General features: G+C 34.9%; 1 protein-coding gene across 11 annotated transcripts in view; it reads right to left on the reverse strand.

Moving 5' to 3' along the window:
- Positions 1-21242, reverse strand: part of LOC145269173 (zinc finger protein castor homolog 1-like) — a 750830-nt gene that overhangs the window by 148117 nt on the left and 581471 nt on the right. For all 11 annotated transcript variants that reach the window (XM_080124811.1, XM_080124789.1, XM_080124817.1 and 8 more), the window contains one exon: positions 6480-6644. In XM_080124811.1, the coding sequence (XP_079980937.1) occupies positions 6480-6644 (165 nt within the window). The remainder of the gene's footprint in view (positions 1-6479; positions 6645-21242) is intronic.

Below are 21242 nucleotides of genomic sequence, written 5' to 3' on the forward strand. Positions count from 1 at the left end.
TTTAAAATTTGAATTTTGTAACACAATAACAATGTGACACTAGAAAATCTGCGTAAAAAGTAGAAAAAATCCTTATCATTATTATCGACTATTACTTGTTTTTTGTTTGTTTTTTTAAATTAAACTTAAAACTGTCGAAGTTGGTTTGACTAATTAAATCCTGAGAATTAATTTTTCCAATACAGTGTGCCTGATAATTGTCTCAGTATTTTAGAATGTAATTAGACGTACATGAAATCATTTTTAATTTTTAGTCATGCCTAATTAGTAAAATCAAGGCACAACTAATCTAAAAATAAACTTATTTTTTTAAAAAAAGATTTAACAAAAAAAAAAAAAAAACGAAAAAAGTGGCGCACAGAATTAAAAAAATAATTGTTTCAGTTTTTAAGGAGTTAATTATGTAAATAAATACTTATCTATTTACTATCTGCCTTAAGACAGGTTATTTAAAAAAAAAATTTTTTTTGTAAATAGTTTTTGTATGATTCTAAAAATATATTTGCCAAAAAAATAACTTCTTGACTGAAACTTGTGAGTTTATTTTAATAATACCAACCAACCTGGTATTTTACCTCACGGTACATACAGCGCCTCGCCTTCCTAAATAGTCACCATCTGGTACTGGCCAGGCTCAATGTTGCTTAACTTCGGTGATCTGGTGAGAACCGGTGTGTCAACGTAATTGTGCTGTACAATACCAGGTTGGGAAACTGGCGGGTCTATCCTTCTCTCGAGGGTAGATGGGCCTCTCTTAAACCGTGGTAGGCAACTCATCTAATGATGGCGTCAAAAAAAAAAAAAATACCCTTGATAGCCTTGGCGAAGCATCAAGTATTTACAGTCATTAGAAAAAACATGAAAGATTCTGCAGAATTTGTTCACGTTTCACCTACTGACATGAATAATAGCACAACAGATTTTTGGTTTACTTTGCATTGATACACTCAGTAGTTCTTGCAAATCAGCAGCAGAAGCAAATAATCGTAGAGTATTTAGTCATACAATTTTAGTAAAGCTCTTTATATACAACTAAAATCCGGTATAACTTAATGTCCAATTCGGCTCCTGCTGATTCAAGCAACTTTACACATGGTTTCAGTATGACAAACAGCAGGAACAGTCAGTCGTACATTGATCGGGCTTAATTTTGGTTGTACATTTTTAGCAAAACTCTGCCATAAACAAATAAAAATCATAAAAATCATGAAGAAACTAAAGTCAGAAAAAAATATGTATACATTTATAAGATTGTATTGACAAAATTGTAGCTGTTACTGACGAAGGGGGGGGGTGATTGTGTGGGACGTTTTCTACAAATGTTAAAACGCAAATGGCTAAGATTGCTTACACTCTCTCCTCTGCTTTGTTGGAATTTGCTTTCCTCCTCATTCCCTAAAGCTAACAACTCTCAATATGAAGGTGGAAAAGCAAAGTATTTTCACCCAATTGGAATGGAAGCTCAAAAATTTAACACCTATACGCGAAAGTAATAAGCCAGTGCAAGTTGAATAAAAGGAACTCCACATACAGTCTTGACCCTTGGCGGCGGGGATTGCGGAGCAAAACAATTCCTTGATTCACAAATCCAGCTTTTAAATACTAAAATACACACACAGTCACACAATGATTATTTGATTTGTAACTTTTATTCACTCAGGCTTCTTATCTAAACATGTGCAGCACTATAAACATTTAATAACAGGCTTCTTATCTAAACATGTGCTGCAGCTGCACTATAAACATTTAATAACAGGCTTCTTATCTAAACATGTGCTGCACTATAAACATTTAATAACAGGCTTCTTATCTAAACATGTGCTTCACTATAAACATTTAACAACAGGCTTCTTATCTAAACATGTGCTTCACTATAAACATTTAACAACAGGCTTCTTATCTAAACATGTGCTTCACTATAAACATTTAATAACAGGCTTCTTATCTAAACATGTGCTGCACTATAAACATTTAATAACAGGCTTCTTATCTAAACATGTGCTGCACTATAAACATTTAATAACAGGCTTCTTATCTGAACATGTGCTGCACTATAAACATTTAATAACAGGCTTCTTATCTAAACATGTGCTGCACTATAAACATTTAATAACAGGCTTCTTATCTAAACATGTGCTGCACTATAAACATTTAATAACAGGCTTCTTATCTAAACATGTGCTGCACTATAAACATTTAATAACAGGCTTCTTATCTAAACATGTGCTGCACTATATAAACATTTAATAACAGGCTTCTTATCTAAACATGTGCTGCACTATAAACATTTAATAACAGGCTTCTTATCTAAACATGTGCTGCACTATATAAACATTTAATAACAGGCTTCTTATCTAAACATGTGCTGCACTATAAACATTTAATAACATTAAAATAACTTTAAAAATTTTTTTACTTGTATAAAATACTTTGTTATCAAATTTCGTTTTTCTCAATTTCTTTTTTACCAAAATGTGACTCTTCTATTATTTCAATATTTCAATTTATTATGTATGCTTGTTTTATATATATATATACTAGCAGGGTGACCCAATGTTACTCGAGATTAAATGATGATCAATGAATGTTTCATACTCCTAGATTTTTATTGTCATCAAAATCAGTAAAATCGCCCATTTTTCAATCAAATCGATTGATTGCCTGCTCTAACCATTGCGATACACCTGGAGGAAGTTTCACATACCTCTCACAGTGACTAAGTTCACAATATATTGTAGTCTACATTGCACTGTAGAGAACTTACTGTTGATTTTACAAAAGTTATTTTTTATATATAATGGCTTGCATTAAAGTTTAAAATGCAAAAGTCAAGTATCATGCTTCAATTGTTTCTAAACAGAAACCTTCATTTTGAACGCACCCTTGTCATATCAAAAAACCTACTGTTGATTTTATATGCCTGGCCTTACTGCTTGTGTGGTGACAATGTCTTGAATTGAAGTTTAAAATAAAAAAAGTTAAGTATCATTGTGAAATTGTGCTTTAAATAGAAACATCCATTTCAAACGCGCCCCTGTCATATCAAAGTACCTACTGTTGATTTTATATGTCTGGACTTTTAGCTCGTGTAGCAATAAAACTTCTCAAATGCACTTGTGATGTTAGGCTGTGTAACTTTGGTCAACATCGCCTGTTTCTTCTTTCACCGGATTATTTCGATTACCCATACTTATCGAAGACATTCTGACACAAAACCTATATAAGAATGAACCGCCCCCTTAAGTAAACACTTCATCAAATCTCCACACTAACGTAATGTACTTGCAATAACCCTTATCCCTGAGTGGCTTCCGGGCCTTGATAAGTGGTGATCACTGTGTAAAAAAAAAAAAAAAAAAGAACACGGCCAGGCACATAAAGTACCTTTGCGTAAAATTTCATAAAAATCGACTCAGTCGTTTTTGAATCCATATGGAGAAACTCACAAAGTTTCTTTTTATATAGAGATATAAACAATTTCTTTTTATTTCGATTCACATTAAATGTTGGTGTCATTCTAGGCTACACACGAAGACCTGACTTCTAGTAAATCTAGGGACCACAGCACATTATTGATGGTATACTGATGTTTAACATTCGACAAACCTAAATATCACATGAATAGAAGATCGGTAGGAGCAGTTATTATGCTTTATCTTAATTTGGCGTATATAAATAGTAAAACCGTGACATTGAGAACGCATAAGTACGTGTACGCTATTGTCAATGTGAATTTAGTAGACTTGTCTATAGAAATGTATGAGATTATAAGTTCTTGAGTAAATAAAAATGTGCTTTTTCAAAAGAAATGCTTGTCCGGTATGTCATTTGTTATGCAAAATGGAAATGTGGAATCAGTAACCGGGATTAAGTGACATTTTGCAAAAAAAAAAAAAAAAAAATCTGAAAGATATTCATTTTTATTCTGAATTAAAACAAGTGGTACTATCTACGTGACATCGGAAATCAATTGAATTAAAAAAAACAAAAAAAACTTATCAATATGAATTGTTAGCATGTAACATCACACACACACACACACACACACATTGTGTGTGTGTGTGTATATATATATATATATATATATATATATATATATATATATATATATATATATATATATATATATATATACACACATTTTTTTTTGATTACATTTTCACCCCAAACAAGGCACATTGCCAGTTTGTTGTAGGGGGCTACTATCAGGGACATAAGCATCAGGGGTACTGTGTAGGAAGTTGGGCAGCAAGATGTCGGTTCACGTTGCACTTGAACTTCTGCATGTCAGTACAGTCGGGGAAGCAGGGACCCGGATATATATATATATATATATATATATATATATATATACTAGCAAGGCGCCCGATTTTGCTCGGGATTGAATGAAGATCAACAAATGTTCCACACTTCCAATATTTCTTTTATTGATTCGGTGAAATCGATCATTTTTCAATCAGATTGATTGATTGATTGCCTACACTAGTCGTCCTCCCCACTCTCCGCACCAGGAGGAAGCTTTACATGCCTCCTCATGGTGACTTAATTCACAATAGATTGTAGCCTACATTGCACTGTAGAGAACCTAATGTTGATTTTATAAAATTATTTTTACATATAATGGCTTGAATTAAAGTTTTAAATACAAAAGTCAAGTATCATGCTTTAATTGTGCTCTAAACAGAAACATTCATTTTGAATGCATTTCTGTCTCATCAAAGAACCTACTGTTGATTTTATATGCCTGGCCTTACTGCTTGTGCGGTGATAATGGCTTGAATTTAAGTTTAAAATAAAAAAGTCAAATATCATGGTGCAATTATGCTTTAAACAGAAACATTCATTTCAAACATGCCCCCGTCATATCAAAGAACCTACTGTTGATTTTATATGTCTGGACTTTTGGCTTGTGTGGTAATAAAACTTCTCCATTGCACTTGTTAGGCTGTGTAGGTTTAGTCAAAATCGTTTGTTCCTTCTTTCATTGGATTATTTCGATTATCAATATATATCGATTATCGATACTTATCGATATATTTCGATTATCGATATATTTTGATTATCGATATATATCGATTATCAATATATTTTGATTATCGATATATATCGATTATCGATACTTATCGAAGACATTCCAATACAAAACCTATCTAGGAACACTACCAGGCATATAGAGTACCTTCATATAAAATTTCATAAAAATCGTCCCAGCCATTTTCGAGTCCATAGGGAACGAATTTACACAAAGTTCCTTTTATATAATAATAGATAGAAAGATAGATATTAGAATACCTGTCCGAGGTTAGAAATTCTTATTAGCACCCTGTGAAAGTGGAAGAGGCTAATGGTTGATGTATCAGACTAGATGTGACAACAATATTCCATGGATGGATAAATAGTGTCTATGAGATATAGGATACTAGCAGGCGTGAGAAGTTTTCTAACCTGGTAGAGGGAGTCTACCTTCTTTGCAGTAGCCTTAGCAGTATCTTCTACATATTTATTCCAATTCATATTGCCCGTGAATGTTAGACTGAGGTGTTTAAATGCTAAATCAGCAATGGTAATCGGTGGTTGGAAATGTTTCTTCAAATGTTAAAGGAAAAGAACTTTGGGTATTATTGAATGTAACCAATGGTCAATTCTATTACAGACTGGGGGTCATTTTCTAAGGATTCAGCCATTGTTTTGGATTTTAAAGATTAAAGAAGGAACAGTCTAGCTTTGACCAAATTTAACACCCTAATATCACAAATGCATTTGAAAAGTTTTATCACTGCACAAGCAGACCAGCCTGATGTATAAAACCAACAATAGGTTACTTGATAAGACAGAGACACGTGAGTTTAAAAATCAAATATCATAGTTCAATTGCGCCCTAAAATGACCCATTCATTTTGAATGCGGCCCTGTCTTATCAAAGAATATACTGTTGATTTTTGTTGATTGTTGATTTGTCTTTCTGCTTGTATGGTGATAAAACTTCTCAAATGTACTTGTGATAATGATATAAGGTGTTAACTTTGTTGTTCAAAATTGGTCTGTTCCTTCTTTAAGATTTTTCGACTTATCGGAGACATTCCAATACTAAACCTATCTAAGAACACTCCCAGATATAAAGTATATTGTGTGAAGTTTTATAAAAATTGGTCAAACCATTTCGGAATCCATAGGAAACGAAATCACACACACATACACAAAGTGCCATATGTGTGTATATATATATATATATATATATATATCATGCTTCGTACTTTTATTTAAATGTGTACACATAATGATTTCGAGAGAACAAAAACAAAAAATGGTGAATAAAAATGTAAAAATTGACTCAACGATTGAATCAACCAATTATTTTTGTTGTCTTTCTTTTAATTCACAAGCAGTTTCTCAGCTCCCTGCTTTAAACACAAGAGAGAGAATACAAAAAAAAAGAAAAAAGAAAAAAAGGGAGTGGGTGCTATTTGAGTCGGTCTTACCTGTAAACAATGGTAGTGAGTCTGTCGTCGATTGTGTGGACAATTTGTATAAGCAAAACCACAATCGTCCAGTGGACTGTAGCGCATAAATCCGTATTGAAGAGAGTCATCTCTTTTTTTGTGCCACTTAAAATGACGAACCATCTCTTCTTTTTTGGAAAAGATCTAAATTGAAAATAGAAAAAAAAAAAATTCAGTTTGAAGTTGTTGCAAAACTGAATAAATATAATTTTCCGAAAGTATTATTTATTTTGGAGATATTTACGTCCATGTGTGTGTGTGTGTGTGTGTGTGTGTGTGTGTGTGTGTGTGTGTGTGTGTGTGAACAAGAAAAAATGTGACTATTACTGACCTCATGTTAGATTGTTTAAATCAGGGAAAAGTGAGAGTTTGCAAAGCAGCTAAATATTAAAAAAAGAAAAAAATAAAGCGACAAAATCCAAAATATACAATTTATTTATTCAATTTTTTACTCTTGTTCACCCCAAGCTAGGCATATTGCTACTTGGACATAAGATATTATTTGAGATCGTGTCTAACAGGGGATTATGTGAGGAGATGAGTGAGATGTTTGTTCACATTACATTTAAACTTCTGCATGTTAATAGAAACAGGAAATAGTGAAGGAATTCCAAAATCTAGCAGTTCGAGGGAAAAGGGAGTAGAGACTTTTTGGCATCTAGGGATCTCAACATTGGAGGGGTGGAATTTTGTTGCTTGACGGGTTTGTCAGGTGCATGTATGTTGAGCGAGTACAATGAGTTCAGAGAACATCCCATTATAAAGTACTTGTAAAACAGGCAAAGCAGTGTAATATTATGGCGATGGGACAGAGACTGGAGCTTGCTTGATAGTGTGGGATCTATTAGATTCAAGACTCTTTTCTGGAACCTGTCTAAGAGGGAGAAACTAGTGATAGATGAACCAGCTTAGGTGTAGCATCAATACTATATGCATGGGCTAATGGTGGCGTTGTAGAAATACAGGAACCTTTCATTCAAATAATAGTATTACTGTTTGTGATATTCCCTTTTTTTCCTTTATCAGCTTCAAGTAAAGAGAGACAAAGAGATAGATAAAGAGAGAGAGAGAGAGAGAGAGATGGTAACAAAAATTAGAATAATAAATAAACACTTAGTAATAGATGGTCACTTGCAAATTGTGGTTAATTAGAACAATTAAAATGAAGTGTTTGCAAACATGTCTCAGTCTTAAAACTTATATTTTTGTTTGAAAAAAAAAAAAAAAATGAAGGAATATGTGTGTGTGTGTGTGTGTGTGTGTGTGTGTGTGTGTGTGTGTGTGTGTGTGTGTGTGTGAACTAAAAAGTGGAAAAGGAAGGTCCAATAACTCCCAATGTTTCACTCAAAGTGCATTATGAATTTAAGATGTGATACAAGTAAGGAGAACTTGGCGGCACGACTCAACCCGGCATATGTGGAACAGAAATAAAAGCTATATTAAAATTAACAAAAAGTTATTTTGGCATTAACTGCAGGATGCACTGAAATTGGAAAGGTCCTAATTTCTAGTGTCTCCAAGATGAGTGCTGCCACGAAGAAGAAAAAAAGAGTACAACAAAAGGTATACCTGTTTATTGTTAAGAACTGTACCCTGTAACTTAAGTGAATGTTACTGTGAAAGGTGTTTTGTGTTAAACAACTGCTCACTCACACGCACCCCTACATTGATACGTAGATACACAAAATGTTACATGGATGTTATACATCCACAACAATAAAGCTCAATTTTATAAATACATGAAAAGACACGAACATTAAATAAGAGTATAACGTTAGACAATTATATACACCATTATGACGACCGCGCGTCTATATGTACATGTTTATGTCAGAATATACTCAATATGGAACACTAATAATACTAATACTATTAATAATAATAATAATAATAATAATAATAATAATAATAATAATAATACCACTACTAATACTACTAATCAAGCATACCATTATTTTTGATGCCATGGGAACCCTAGTTATTTCATAAAAGACAAAAGTAATATAAAAATCGATTTTTATACAATAAAAAAGTATACTACTACTACTACTACCACCACCATCATCATCATCATCGTTACCACTAATAATAATCAAACATGCCATTATTTTTGATGCCATGGGAACCCTAGTTATTTCATAAAAGACAAGAGTAATATAAAATTGATTTTTATACAATAAAAAAAAAGTTATTTGAGAGTTGAACTTTTATCTGATTTTAATGAAGCAATAATTTAAGTTGGGTTTATTACATGTTGAAAGGCGGCATTCACAGCTGAGCTCACGGTTATAAAAGAAAATGTGATTGTGAGAAAAAACAAAACAAAAACAAAGATTTTGCAAGAGAATATCTTTTAGATGAGAAAGAAAAGGATTGCATGGATTGTGAACAAATGCAATTTATATATCCATAAACTGACATTTTAACTGTTTGTTCTTTTTGTTGTTTTTTATAATAAAAAGCGGTACTAGTAAAATTCGGCTTTTCTCGGAACATGACGTCATGCAATCAGGTTTGATTGTACCTATTTACTATGGCTCCCCACGGGACAGAGTTAGACACCAGGGTCGTTTTTTAACGTGGAGAAAAGGTACAAAAATAAAAATTGTCTCAGTCGTGAAGGACTAATGCTCCACCGAAAGAGAACAAGAAATGGAAGTGCAGCATCTGAAGAACAGATGGTATTTATTTGCTCCCCCATCGAGCAAATTAGGCACAAGGCCAATTTTTAATGTGAGGAGTGAAGGGAGGGGGAAGGGAAAAGGGGACCAGCTCCCGAGAGGTGGGAAATGGGAGCTGGCTAAAGGTCAGGCATGTGGGGTTGCCCCCACATCTGGTCTTTGCTAGTCATAGCTAGTCATAGCTTGCAGTATCTGCCGGAACAGATGGTATTTATTTGCTCCCCCACCGAGCAAATTAGGCACAAGGCCGATTTTTAATGTGAGGAGTGAAGGGGAATGGGGACCAATTCCCCGGGGAGTAGGGGAGTTGGATAGTGACAATTGGTATGAAGGGTTGCCCCTACATTGACCAAGGTCTTATATGTAAGGTTGCCCACACATATGGTCTTTGCTTGCAGTATCTGCCGGAACAGATGGTATTTATTTGCTCCCCCACCGAGCAAATTAGGCACAAGGCCAATTTTTAATGTGAGGAGTGAAGGGAGGGGGAAGGGAAAAAGGGGACCAGCTCCCGAGAGGTGGGAAATGGGAGCTGGTTAAAGGTCAGGCATGTGGGGTTGCCCCCACATCTGGTCTTAGCTAGTCATAGCTAGTCATAGCTTGCAGTATCTGCCGGAACAGATACTACACTTTGATCTTGTTTATATATTTTATTGAGAAAGAAAAAATTGAACATAAAAAACGTACAAAAAATTCAATTCAACAAAATTAGGCACAAGGCCCTACAAGAAATAGGGAAGGGGAGGGTACAGGGTCTTTTTGACTATGTAACAGATGAGACTTTGAAGTCTTACTCTTGACTGGCGACATTTACCAAAATACCTCAATCACTCTGTGGATCCTAATCTAACTAATAACCCCAGCGTTCAATGTAAAATTTAACTATGTACAATTTGTATATTCATTTCTGTATGTTGTGTGTGCATTTTTTTTTTTTTTTTTTTTTTGTGTGTGTGTATGTGTGAGAAAATAAAGTTCGATTTCATTAGAAAGAGTTCTTGAATTAATTGGCATAAAATGTTCGTGGAGTGGGAAAAAACTAATGAAAATGTTCATTTCAAAAATAAGGAAAAAACTACTAATGTGTTGTTAGTAAGACCCCCCTGTACTATTCTATGTGGCTAGATCCCCCACTGTTTTCCGGGGAACCGAAAACAAGCAGAGCATCCCTAATGGGGTTTGGGGAAGTCGCCTTAATGGAGGTGGGAGAAAATAAAGCAACGGATGGAGGGGGTAGGAAGGTGACCTCTGAGTAGGGCGATGACCGGGGGCATCAGAAAATAAAGATGAGGAGCAGGGGGGTTGGGCAGACTCAGAGGTTCTCTAATACCAAAAAATAAAATCAGGAACAGGATCTCATTTGTACCACTAGTCAAGAGTTACTTTACTGAACTTATAATGCTAACGTAGGCGGGATGGGTTCCGTAGGACCCAGCACCGCCCATGCCATGCCTAAGGAGGGAACACGTATTGAAACTTGGCTCCTCGACGGATGCACAAACTAGTGCTGTGCACCCACCTCTTGTCAAATTCCACTCTAGGCAACCTCTTCCAATCGCATCTGATCTTTACTTTAAGCAAATGTTTAAAGTAAACGATCAGATCCCGATCAGGAACAGATGTCCCTTCGTGGACCAACTTGAGGCGCGTGATCCAAATGGTCATGCGCGCTACTACTACACTTTGATCTTGACCAAAAAGGCCAAGTAGGATGAAGGATTCTGTTTGATTACAATCAGGTTTGATTGTAATCAAACAGAATCCTTCATTTAATCCACATAATTGTATTTTGAGTGTCGCTAACATTGAAAACTGAACCTCCAACCGCCAGAAGAGTGTAACTTACAACTGAATTTTACCAAGTACTTTATTCACTAAGTTATGAATCCTTGTAGACTTCTACCCAGTCATGGCTGACGGAATGATGTCATGCTACATTGTAGTTTAAATAAAGGGCACTTTGAAATTCCATGCAAATTCCCAAGTTTGATGGAGTGATTCAGAGTCAACAAGATACACCTGAAGAAGATCAGAGATTACATCGACCGAAACTTTGTGCAAATAACACTCAAGATGAGAACAGTAGTCTGAAGAATCCGAATAATACAAATGAGACGTTTTTATGTTTCATAATTTTGGAGATGATGGTTGATAATTTGACAATTTTGGAGATGATGGTTGATAATTTGACATTTTTGGAGATGATGGTTGATAATTTGACATTTTTGGAGATGATGGTTGATAATTTGACATTTTTGGAGATGATGGTTGATAATTTGACAATTTTGGAGATGATGGTTGATAATTTGACAATTTTGGAGATGATGGTTGATAATTTGACAATTTTGGAGATGATGGTTGATAATTTGACAATTTTGGAGATGATGGTTGATAATTTGACAATTTTGGAGATGATGGTTGATAATTTGACAATTTTGGAGATGATGGTTGATAATTTGACAATTTTGGAGATGATGTTTGATAATTTGACAATTTTGGAGATGATGGTTGATAATTTGACATTTTTGGAGATGATGGTTGATTATTTGACATTTTTGGAGATGATGGTTGATTATTTGACATTTTTGGAGATGATGGTTGATTGTTTGACATTTTTGGAGATGATGGTTGATTGTTTGACATTTTTGGAGATGATGGTTGATTATTTGACATTTTTGGAGATGATGGTTGATAATTTGACATTTTTGGAGATGATCGTTGATAATTTGACATTTTTGGAGATGATCGTTGATAATTTGACAATTTTGGAGATGATCGTTGATAATTTGACAATTTTGGAGATGATGGTTGATAATTTGACATTTTTGGAGATGATGGTTGATAATTTGACATTTTTGGAGATGATGGTTGATTATTTTGCAATTTTGGAGATGATGGTTGATAATTTGACATTTTTGGAGATGATCGTTGATAATTTGACAATTTTGGAGATGATGGTTGATAATTTGACATTTTTGGAGATGATGGTTGATAATTTGACATTTGATATCCTTTGGTTTATTCAAACTATTGTTCTCATCTTGGATGTAATTTTCACAACATTTTGGCCAAAATAATCTCTAAGCTCAAAATAATTGGAAGATGAAATAGCTGCAGCTAAGAGAAGATATACTGAAATCACCAGAAAATACATTGAGTTGCAAAAATTAGGAACTCACTATTTCTGAAAAATCTATAACAGTTTAGTAAATAATGGGCAATCAACAATTATCCAACAACCATGAAGTTGTTTGCATACCAATCAAGAAGGCTAACCTGCTTGCTCGGTGGTTTGCCTCAAACTTCATTTTAGACCCAACAAAACACTCCCTCCCAAACTTCCCTTTGCGCGGACAGAAGCCACACTCGATGATTTGAAAATTACCCTTTCTCATGACATTGATAAGGTTGCTGTGAAGAAGGTGCACTCTTCTCTACAGTGTTACTCACACCTGAGAGTATCCTGTATCTCTACAAAGTCACTATTACCCATGCAAGGAGTATTGTTGCCACATCTGGGTTAAGGCATCTGCCACTAGTCTCTCACTCTTAGACAAGGTCCAAAAAAGTGTCCAACCTAATAAAGGCAAGGTCCAAAAAAGTGTCCAACCTAATAGGTCCCACACTATCAACTCCTGTCCCATAGCTGAAATGTTGCATCCCATGCCTGTTTTACAAATATTTTAATTGAATGCACTCTTACGAACTTGAAGCACGTATCTTTATTCACATAAATTTGACTAACTTGACAAGCAGCAAAATGCCAGCCTTACACGTTAAAGATGCATAGATGTAAGAACTCCTTCTAATTTAATATTTTCTTCCTTTGAACTGCTAGATTTTGGAATTCCTTTCTATGTTCCCTGCTTCTGACTGTACTGACCTGCAGAAGTTCAAGTGTTGTGTGATCAGACATCTCACTGCTCAACTCTCTACATAGTCTCACTGTAAATTTGATCCCAAGTAGTAGGCCCTTAGGTCCAACTTGTTTGGCGTGAATACCAGTAAAGTTTTTTATCCTCTAGCGTTTGTATTAAATGCTATTATTTTATTATTTATTATTATTAGTATGAATGCACATTTTGAGTTAGACATTTTTTTAAAGTGGGGATACGATCCTGATACAAAGATTCACAGGCTAAATTAGGTTAAGAATCACTGTATTAGACGATATTGCAGTAAAGATTTGAATGTAGTTGTATTCCGTACTCCTGTTATGGTGGAGTATAAATTTTTTACGCACCATGTTCTAGTGTTACCAGATCAGGCTGTCTCAAGAAATCAGTTTCCTGACTTAAATGCACAAAACATTGATCTTATTGTTTTCCCTTTTCAAAACTCAATCATGTTTTCCACTAGAAAACCAAACACCATGAATAAATATTTGAAGTCATAAAGAACTGGAAGTATTTGTGAAAATGTTTGAACTCAAAAGGGTTGATATGCCATAAACCAAAACTAACAACCACATTACCCACTCTCTATGAAATAGTAGCATAAATTGGACATTAAACCTTCATAAAGAAATTAGTTTTTTCAGAACTAAACCTGAAACAAGACTAGTTAAACACACATCTAGCCCCACTTTATTAAAGCCTACATCCAATAAAAATTGTAATTATTAAGATGTCGCATCGTTTATACAAAGAGCAGTTATGCTTGTATGTCCAGTTAAAACTACAAATCAAACGTCCAGAGTTTGTATTTTCTTGATTGGTATTGTTTTGAATGAATTAAATTTAAAAAAAAAAAAAAAAAGAAGAATATGCATTCTTTGGAGGAGGCGGGTCTCAAATGAATCAAGTTTCGTTAGAGTTGGACGATTTTTCACTCATTTCCAATGTTATCTATTATAGCTCTGACCTTTGTCCCAGCGTCACAATGTTGCATCTCTGTAACTGTTTTACAGAATATTTTAATGAAATGAGCCCTGATGAACTCATAGCATTGTGGACTCTCGATGTACATATCCCAACTAATTCAACAAGCAACAAAATTCCACCCCTTCACTGTTAAGGTTCCTAGCTGTCAGAAAGCCTTGTACTCTAATAGTTTATTCTGTCAGACTACTATTTTGGAGTTATCTCCCTGTTTTCTTTTTTCCTGATTGTACTAATCTGCAAAAGTTTAAATGTAATGTGAACAGACATTTCATTGCTTAACTCCCCAAAGTGCCCTGTTAGACATGATTCCAAAGTAGATTTTGAGTTTACTTTTGGCAGTATCGTAACTCACTTCCCTTAATTTGTTTTTTAGTTCTCATATTCTATGAGCAATGTTTCTGACAAAGGATGAAAAATTGCTGTTTTTTAAGTCAGAATCTATCCTATTATAATGAACTAATTTTTGATCTTGAAGTAGTATTTTTCTTTTATTTTTTGTCTTTTTAGCTCTTTACATCAAGTGGCTAAATGTCTTGTCTGGAGCAATTTCCATTAAAAAAAAATATATAGTAGTCCCTTACGTTTCAAATGGTAATATAGCTTCTTTGGGGTGAGTGAAAAAGAATAAAAAATAAATAAAAATAAAGGAGAGGTGAATTACTTACATTTTTAGTATTTTGAAGAGAAAGGAATAGGCTTGGCAGGTGTGAGGAGAGGGATGCAGAGAAACGGGGAAGGAAAAGAGAAAAAGATAGAGAGATGGATTGAGTGAACGGCCATCATCATATTGCATGAATCCAAAGCAATATAAAAAAGTAAGGTAGATGCTATACAATAATTCCTAAAGAGTAGTGAATCTATTTAGTCATTCATTTTGTACGAATTTAATGATCCTATTGTTGGCATTGGTTTCCTCGAAATTTATCTAGCCAGAATTCTTTCTAGAAAAACATTGGATACTTACTGGAGGGACCAAATGAAGGTTGCAAACATCCTAAGTGAAAGTGACTTTGTGGAATGAATTGGATTTGAACTTTGAACTCCAAGATTGTTAGTCCATGTTGGTAACCACTTAGCTGCTGCCAACTCCTAGCGAGTCTACAAGGGGCATTCAATAAGTAATGACCTTAACACACTTCTCATAGTAGTAGAGCACCGAAATTTGGCACAGTTATTAATCTTTCTCTAGATAGAAACTACCCAGAGTTATGTTTTTTTTTTTCCATCGTTTGCAACTCTGGGGAGTGTTTTTGTCTTCCAACCATGATGCAACTTCGGAAATCAAGGCTGCATCATCTGGGAAACATTTTACTTTCAAAAACAACTTCATGGCTGGAAAGAAGTGAAAGTCAGAGAGTGCAAAGCTAGGAGAGTAGGGAGATGGGAAAGATTTCATTAATACACAACCATGCTTTTGATCTGGCGATATAAGCGTTGTTTTGCAGGAGAAAGATACCTTTACTGATCTTGCCCTGCTTCTTAATTTTCTTAAAAGTGAAACAAAATAGGCTCTTTTGCCACGAAATATATCACTACTCTGTCCTGGCGCCAGAAAATTCTAAACTTGACCTTGCCAGCTGGAAGCTGGACCTATGCCGTCTTTGGGGGTGATGAGTACAAGTGCTTCGATATTTTACGCATGAGAATTCTTTCTAGAAAGATATAGGGCACTTATTCGTGAAGGTTGCAAACATCCTAAGTGAAAGGGACTTTGTAAAACGAACTGGATTCGATGGGACACCCAAGTTGCCAATCGGGTTAGGGTTAACAACTGAACCATTATCAACAAGGTAGATAAAAATATTATGTACATATTTTTACTTGTTCTTTATTTTTTATGGCCCCAAGCAATGCTGAGTAGGCATGATAGTTTTTTTTATAAAAATAATAAGGGTTTTCTTTGACTTAGATAATTTATCTAAAAACATTTTTTTAATATAAGATATTAATAAATTTCCCTTTATGGGTTTATAGTTTTACCCACCAAATCAAGCAAGTTATCCAATAAAGTGGCAATAAAATTTGATGTTAATATGTGTGTGCGTGTGTGTGTGTGTGTGTGTGTCTGTGTGTTTGCAAGTATGTGCATATGTAAGTATGCGCGCATGTCTGTGTGTACGTGTGTGTATGTGTGCATGCATAGATGTGGGGAAGGGGATATTTAGCAGTCAATCAGGTTTGACAGGATTTTTATGGTTAAATGAATAAAGAAAATACAAAGAAATATGGGACTCATAAGCAGAGTCCTTTTGTTTTTAAGTCAAAATATTACAATTGTGATCATAAAGCATTCAAGTCCCATTGCCTTTCATAATATTTTTACTCTTTATGGCAAAAGCTGTTGCTTTTGTCTTCTATTCTTTTATATAAAGAGAGAGTAAGACACACAAAATAGTCATTCTTTGATGTGAAACATTATTAAAGATGGACTTTTTAAAATAGGGCAAATATCTCATGTAAGTTTTTTTAGAAAATAAAAAAGACAAAGTTTTATTAATACATGACGTTAGCATAAATATTTGATTCTTGGAATAAAATTTGATAATTATTTTGTTTATTAAAGTAAATTACATGTTATTCTTAATAACATATGTAATGAAAACTATAAAAAACGACAATCACATAATATTTCAGAACAAAAGCTATCGACAATGATAGACTGACTTTATATATTCGATGCTGTTACAATAAATATTTGATTTTCATATCTAATGTTTGAAATGACATTTTTAGATATGCCACAGGTGATGACGGTTTATAAGATTAAGTTTGAAAGGACATTTTTGTTGGTCAGCCATACATAATTTTGAAATGGCATTTTGAGTCGTTCATCATGATTAAGTAGGAAGTAAGATTTTCGTTCGTTTGTCACACTTACTTTTGAAATTGTATCGTCTGTCATGTCTAATTTTAAAATGATATTTTCTGTTAGTCTGTCACACAATTTTGAAATGGTATTTTCTGTTGGTCTGTTAGAAATAATTTTAAAATGCCATTTTCACTGATCTATCATGCATAACTTTGAAATAGCATTTTCATTTGTCTGCCATGCTTAAGTTTGAAAAAATATTTTCGTTGGTCTGTCATGCTTAATTTTGAAGTAGTATTTTCTGTCAAGTTTGAAATGGTATTTTCGTTGGTATATCATCAAATTTAGTATTCACTCGAAATCTCAATATATAACTAGGGTAAACCGGAATGCAATGCTTTCGTTTTTGATATCTGATTAGTCACAACACTGCATGCATGAAGGGGGAAAGGAAGAATAGAAAAGGACCTTGGGTTTTATTTTCGGCAGCCTAATAGTTCTCACTTCTATTATTTTGTCCTTTAGTACCCACATTCCATGAGCAATGTTTCTGACAAAGCGGAAAGAACTGCTGTTTTTTTGAATTGGTATCTATCCATCTGACACTTAGGTTGGTTAGTTTTTACCTTGAAATAGTTTTTTTTTTAGCTCGTTATATGAAGTAGCTTTATGCCTTGTTTGGAACAATTTCCATAAAAAAAATGTCATACATAATTTTAAAATAGCATTTTCATTTTCTGTCATGTTTAAGTTTGAAAATACATTTTAGTTAGTCTGTCATATTATTTTTAATTGCCAACATTTCAAATAAATATGGAGAAATATTTATTTTAATTTACCAATGAGTCACCACTTATATCCATTTTTTTTTTTTTTTTTTTTTTACAAAGGAGTCACCACTTGTCAAGATCCAGAGGCCACTCGAGAATAAGGGTTAATGAATGTACAGTGGTCAAAGGGGAGATATCGTAGTAACCATTAGTAGTGGAAATTTAGTAAACTGGATTACTTAAGGGGATAGTCATCAAGAATTTGTTCATGTTGGACTTGAAGTACGACCATATTGAAATAAGTTGGAAAGCAGGAAAATAGAACAGAGTTCCACAGGCGTGCAGTTCTAAGAAGAAGCTTTGTTCATGGAATCTACATTTAGGTTTAGGCACAAATAAAGTGTGGGGGAAATTATTGATAGTGGTTTCAGCTAGATGAGTGTTTTTTGCGAAAGTCAGGACAGGGGGGCACATAGATTGGTGCTCAGACGAGCATTTGCCATGAAAACACTGTCTCTTCTGTGGAAAAGAGGTTGCAGGGAAGAGAAAAGGGCATCCTCCACTAGGCTATAAAGTCTATTTTGAACTCTGTCAAGGCAAGATAAGCAGCTCTTGCTCAGATGTGGCAGCAGTACTCCATCCTTGGATGTACTTGGCTCTTATACAGTGAGATATCTACTGGAGCGGTAGAACGATCCCACCATTTTTCCTGCAGCCTTTGCAATGGATTTGATGTGCGTGTTCCTTTTCAGGAACGGGAGTAAAGGTCAGACCTAGAAGCTTGTCAAAATATGAAGTGCCCCCAAGACGAGTCATTCATTTCAGTTGATGCCAGATGGGGATCAGAGCATTAATGGAAAGATAGAAGCTTGGTTTAAGATGCATTAAAATAAATCAGCCACCTTTTTCTTCATTGCACCACGTGATAAGATCAGAGGGGATATAATCAGAGAGAACTTGGTTGTTTATGTCCTTTGAAGTGTTGCCATAGATGGTAGTGTCATCAACATAAGTGTCTACAAATGATCTTAGGATGTGATTTGGAAGATCATTGATGAAGATCAGGAAGAGAGTTGAGCCCAGGATGGATCCCTGAGGGACTCCATCATTAATACTGTGAGCTTTTGATTTCTGCCCATCAACCACTATTATTATGAGAGAAATAATTTAATAATTGAAAAGACATTTCCAGCTATGCTGTAGCTGGAGATTTTGTGGAGTCGACCTTCATGCCATATGCTATCAAAGGCCTTTGATATTTCAAGGGCAATTGCCCTAGAAAGGATGCCTCGGTTGAGAGATCTGCTAATCCTATGAGATAACTGCTGTAAATCTAGAAGAATGGAAACCATATTGCATGTCACCGAGGAGGTTATTTTTGCTGAGGTGGATTCCAGCAACTTATTCATAATGAACAAGAGACTGATTGGTCTGTATTGAGAGAGAGAGAGAGAGAGAGAGAGAGAGAGAGAGAGAGAGAGATGACCGATCACCTGAACTTTTAAATATAGGACATACTGATGAGGTTTTCCAGGGTATTGGGAAGCAATTCTCCTTAAGACAACACTTAAACAGCTTTGTAAGTATGGGAGCTCTGGTTGAAGCTTTTTGAGCACTATAATAGGCAAGATATCAGGGCCATTTACTTTACTGGAATCGAGGTTTTTGATAAGCTTGGCGACATCATGCACAGTATGTTGCATAACATGTTTTCAGACACAGGAGGAAATACAGGGGGTCGGGGGCCTTGATTGCATTAACTGCAAAGTTTTGGGCAAAGAGTTTGGCTTTGTCCGATGCTGATAAAATTACCTCAGGCCCATTAATGATGGTTGGGATAGAACCCACACTCCTATTCAAGACCCTGTTTGTTATTTGCCAAAATTAGTGGGAACCAAGCCGCTGCTCAGCTATTTTGAACTTGATGAACTGAACATACAACTTTATTGCATTCTTTATTACTCTTTTACAGTGGTTATCGGCAGTCCTGAAGGCAGCTTTAGTCTCAGTACATCTATGTTGGAAGCAATGGAAATAGTGATTTCTGTACGCAATGGCAGTAGCACATTCTGGAGAGAACCATCGCTGGCTGTTAGGTTTTTGCTGGAATTTTTTGGAGGGTATGAAGCAGTCTATGCCTACAATTAACCATTCCATCAGGTCTGATACTACGGAGGACACGTTATTCTTAAACATGAAATGGAGAGGTAGATCTGATATAAATGTATGAAAGCCATCCCAGTCAATCATAGAGTATCGATATACTGTACGATGGAAAGGTATGTTGAAAGACTTATTACATTTTGTTTTTATCTTAACGGAGACAACTGAGTGGTCAGAAGGTCCCAGTGGGAACAGAATGGAAGATGAACATAGCTCAGGGTAAGTTGTAAGAAAAAGGTCTAGGAGACTTGCATACTGACCATCAGTGTTGAGTACATGGGTGGGTTCGTGAACAATCTGAGGTAGGTCATAAGCAATGGAGAAATCGTGACAGAACCTCCCCTCATCATTTGTCTTGTTTGAGTGGGCTAACCATTCCACATTGTGAACATTGAAATCTCCACAGATTTGAATGTTAGCTGAAGGATGAGCAGATAGGATGTGGTCAATTTTCTCAGATATGCTCTTAAAGATAGTAACTCCGCTGTTATGGGATGATAGAGGGCAAATACAAATGCAGTGGTCTGAGCAAATGCAATCCAAAAGCACAGATAGGGCAATTTAGGGTCTTCTCTGGAGATGTCGCTTCCACATGAAAAGCCATCTTTAATGTAGGCACATATTCAATGCCCATGTCGATCTTGGGGGGGTGGGTAGATTTGGTTGTTAAATTGGAATATCCTTTAATTACAAACTCATCTAGGGAAATAGTTGGTCCAATGCCAGTTTCAATTTGTGTGTGTGTGTGTGTGTGTGTATGAGTTCCCTATGAACTCTGAAACAATTGAACCAATTTTTCTGAAATTTCACACAAATGTATCTTATGTGTCTGAGAGTATTCTGAGGTTTTGTATCGGAATGCCTGTAATAAATATAAAAAATCGATAATTAAAATATCCAATTAAAAAGAACAGTGTAATTTTGACCAGTTGTACAGGTTAACATCACAAATGAATTTGAGAAGTTTTATCACTGTACAACCAGAAGGTTTGGCATATAAAATCACCAGTATGTTCTTTGATAAGACAGGGATGCCTTCAAAGTAAATGTTTCTTTTTAGGCACAATTGAACCATGATACTTGACTTTTGCATTTTAAACATTCAATTTATTATATAAAGATAATTTAATAAAATCAACAGTAAGTTCTCTACAATGTAGACTACAATGCATTGTGGACTCCATCACTGCATGGAGGCAGGTGAAGCTTCCTCCCAGTGCACTGCAGTGAGTTTCCAACTAGAGCAGGCAACCAATCAATTTGATTGAAAAATTATCGATTTCACAGACTTCAATGACAATAAAAGTATTGGAAATGTGGAACATTCATTGATCCTCATTTAATCTTGAGTAACATTGGGTCTCCCTGCTAGTCAAAGCTAAAATCAATTTGAGGATATCAGTTAATTTCATTGTATAATGACTTTGCAACGGTTC

Source organism: Euprymna scolopes, chromosome 4, assembly GCF_053919585.1.
Source record: "Euprymna scolopes isolate OS-2025 chromosome 4, ASM5391958v1, whole genome shotgun sequence".
NCBI classification, from domain to species: Eukaryota; Metazoa; Mollusca; class Cephalopoda; order Sepiida; family Sepiolidae; genus Euprymna; species Euprymna scolopes.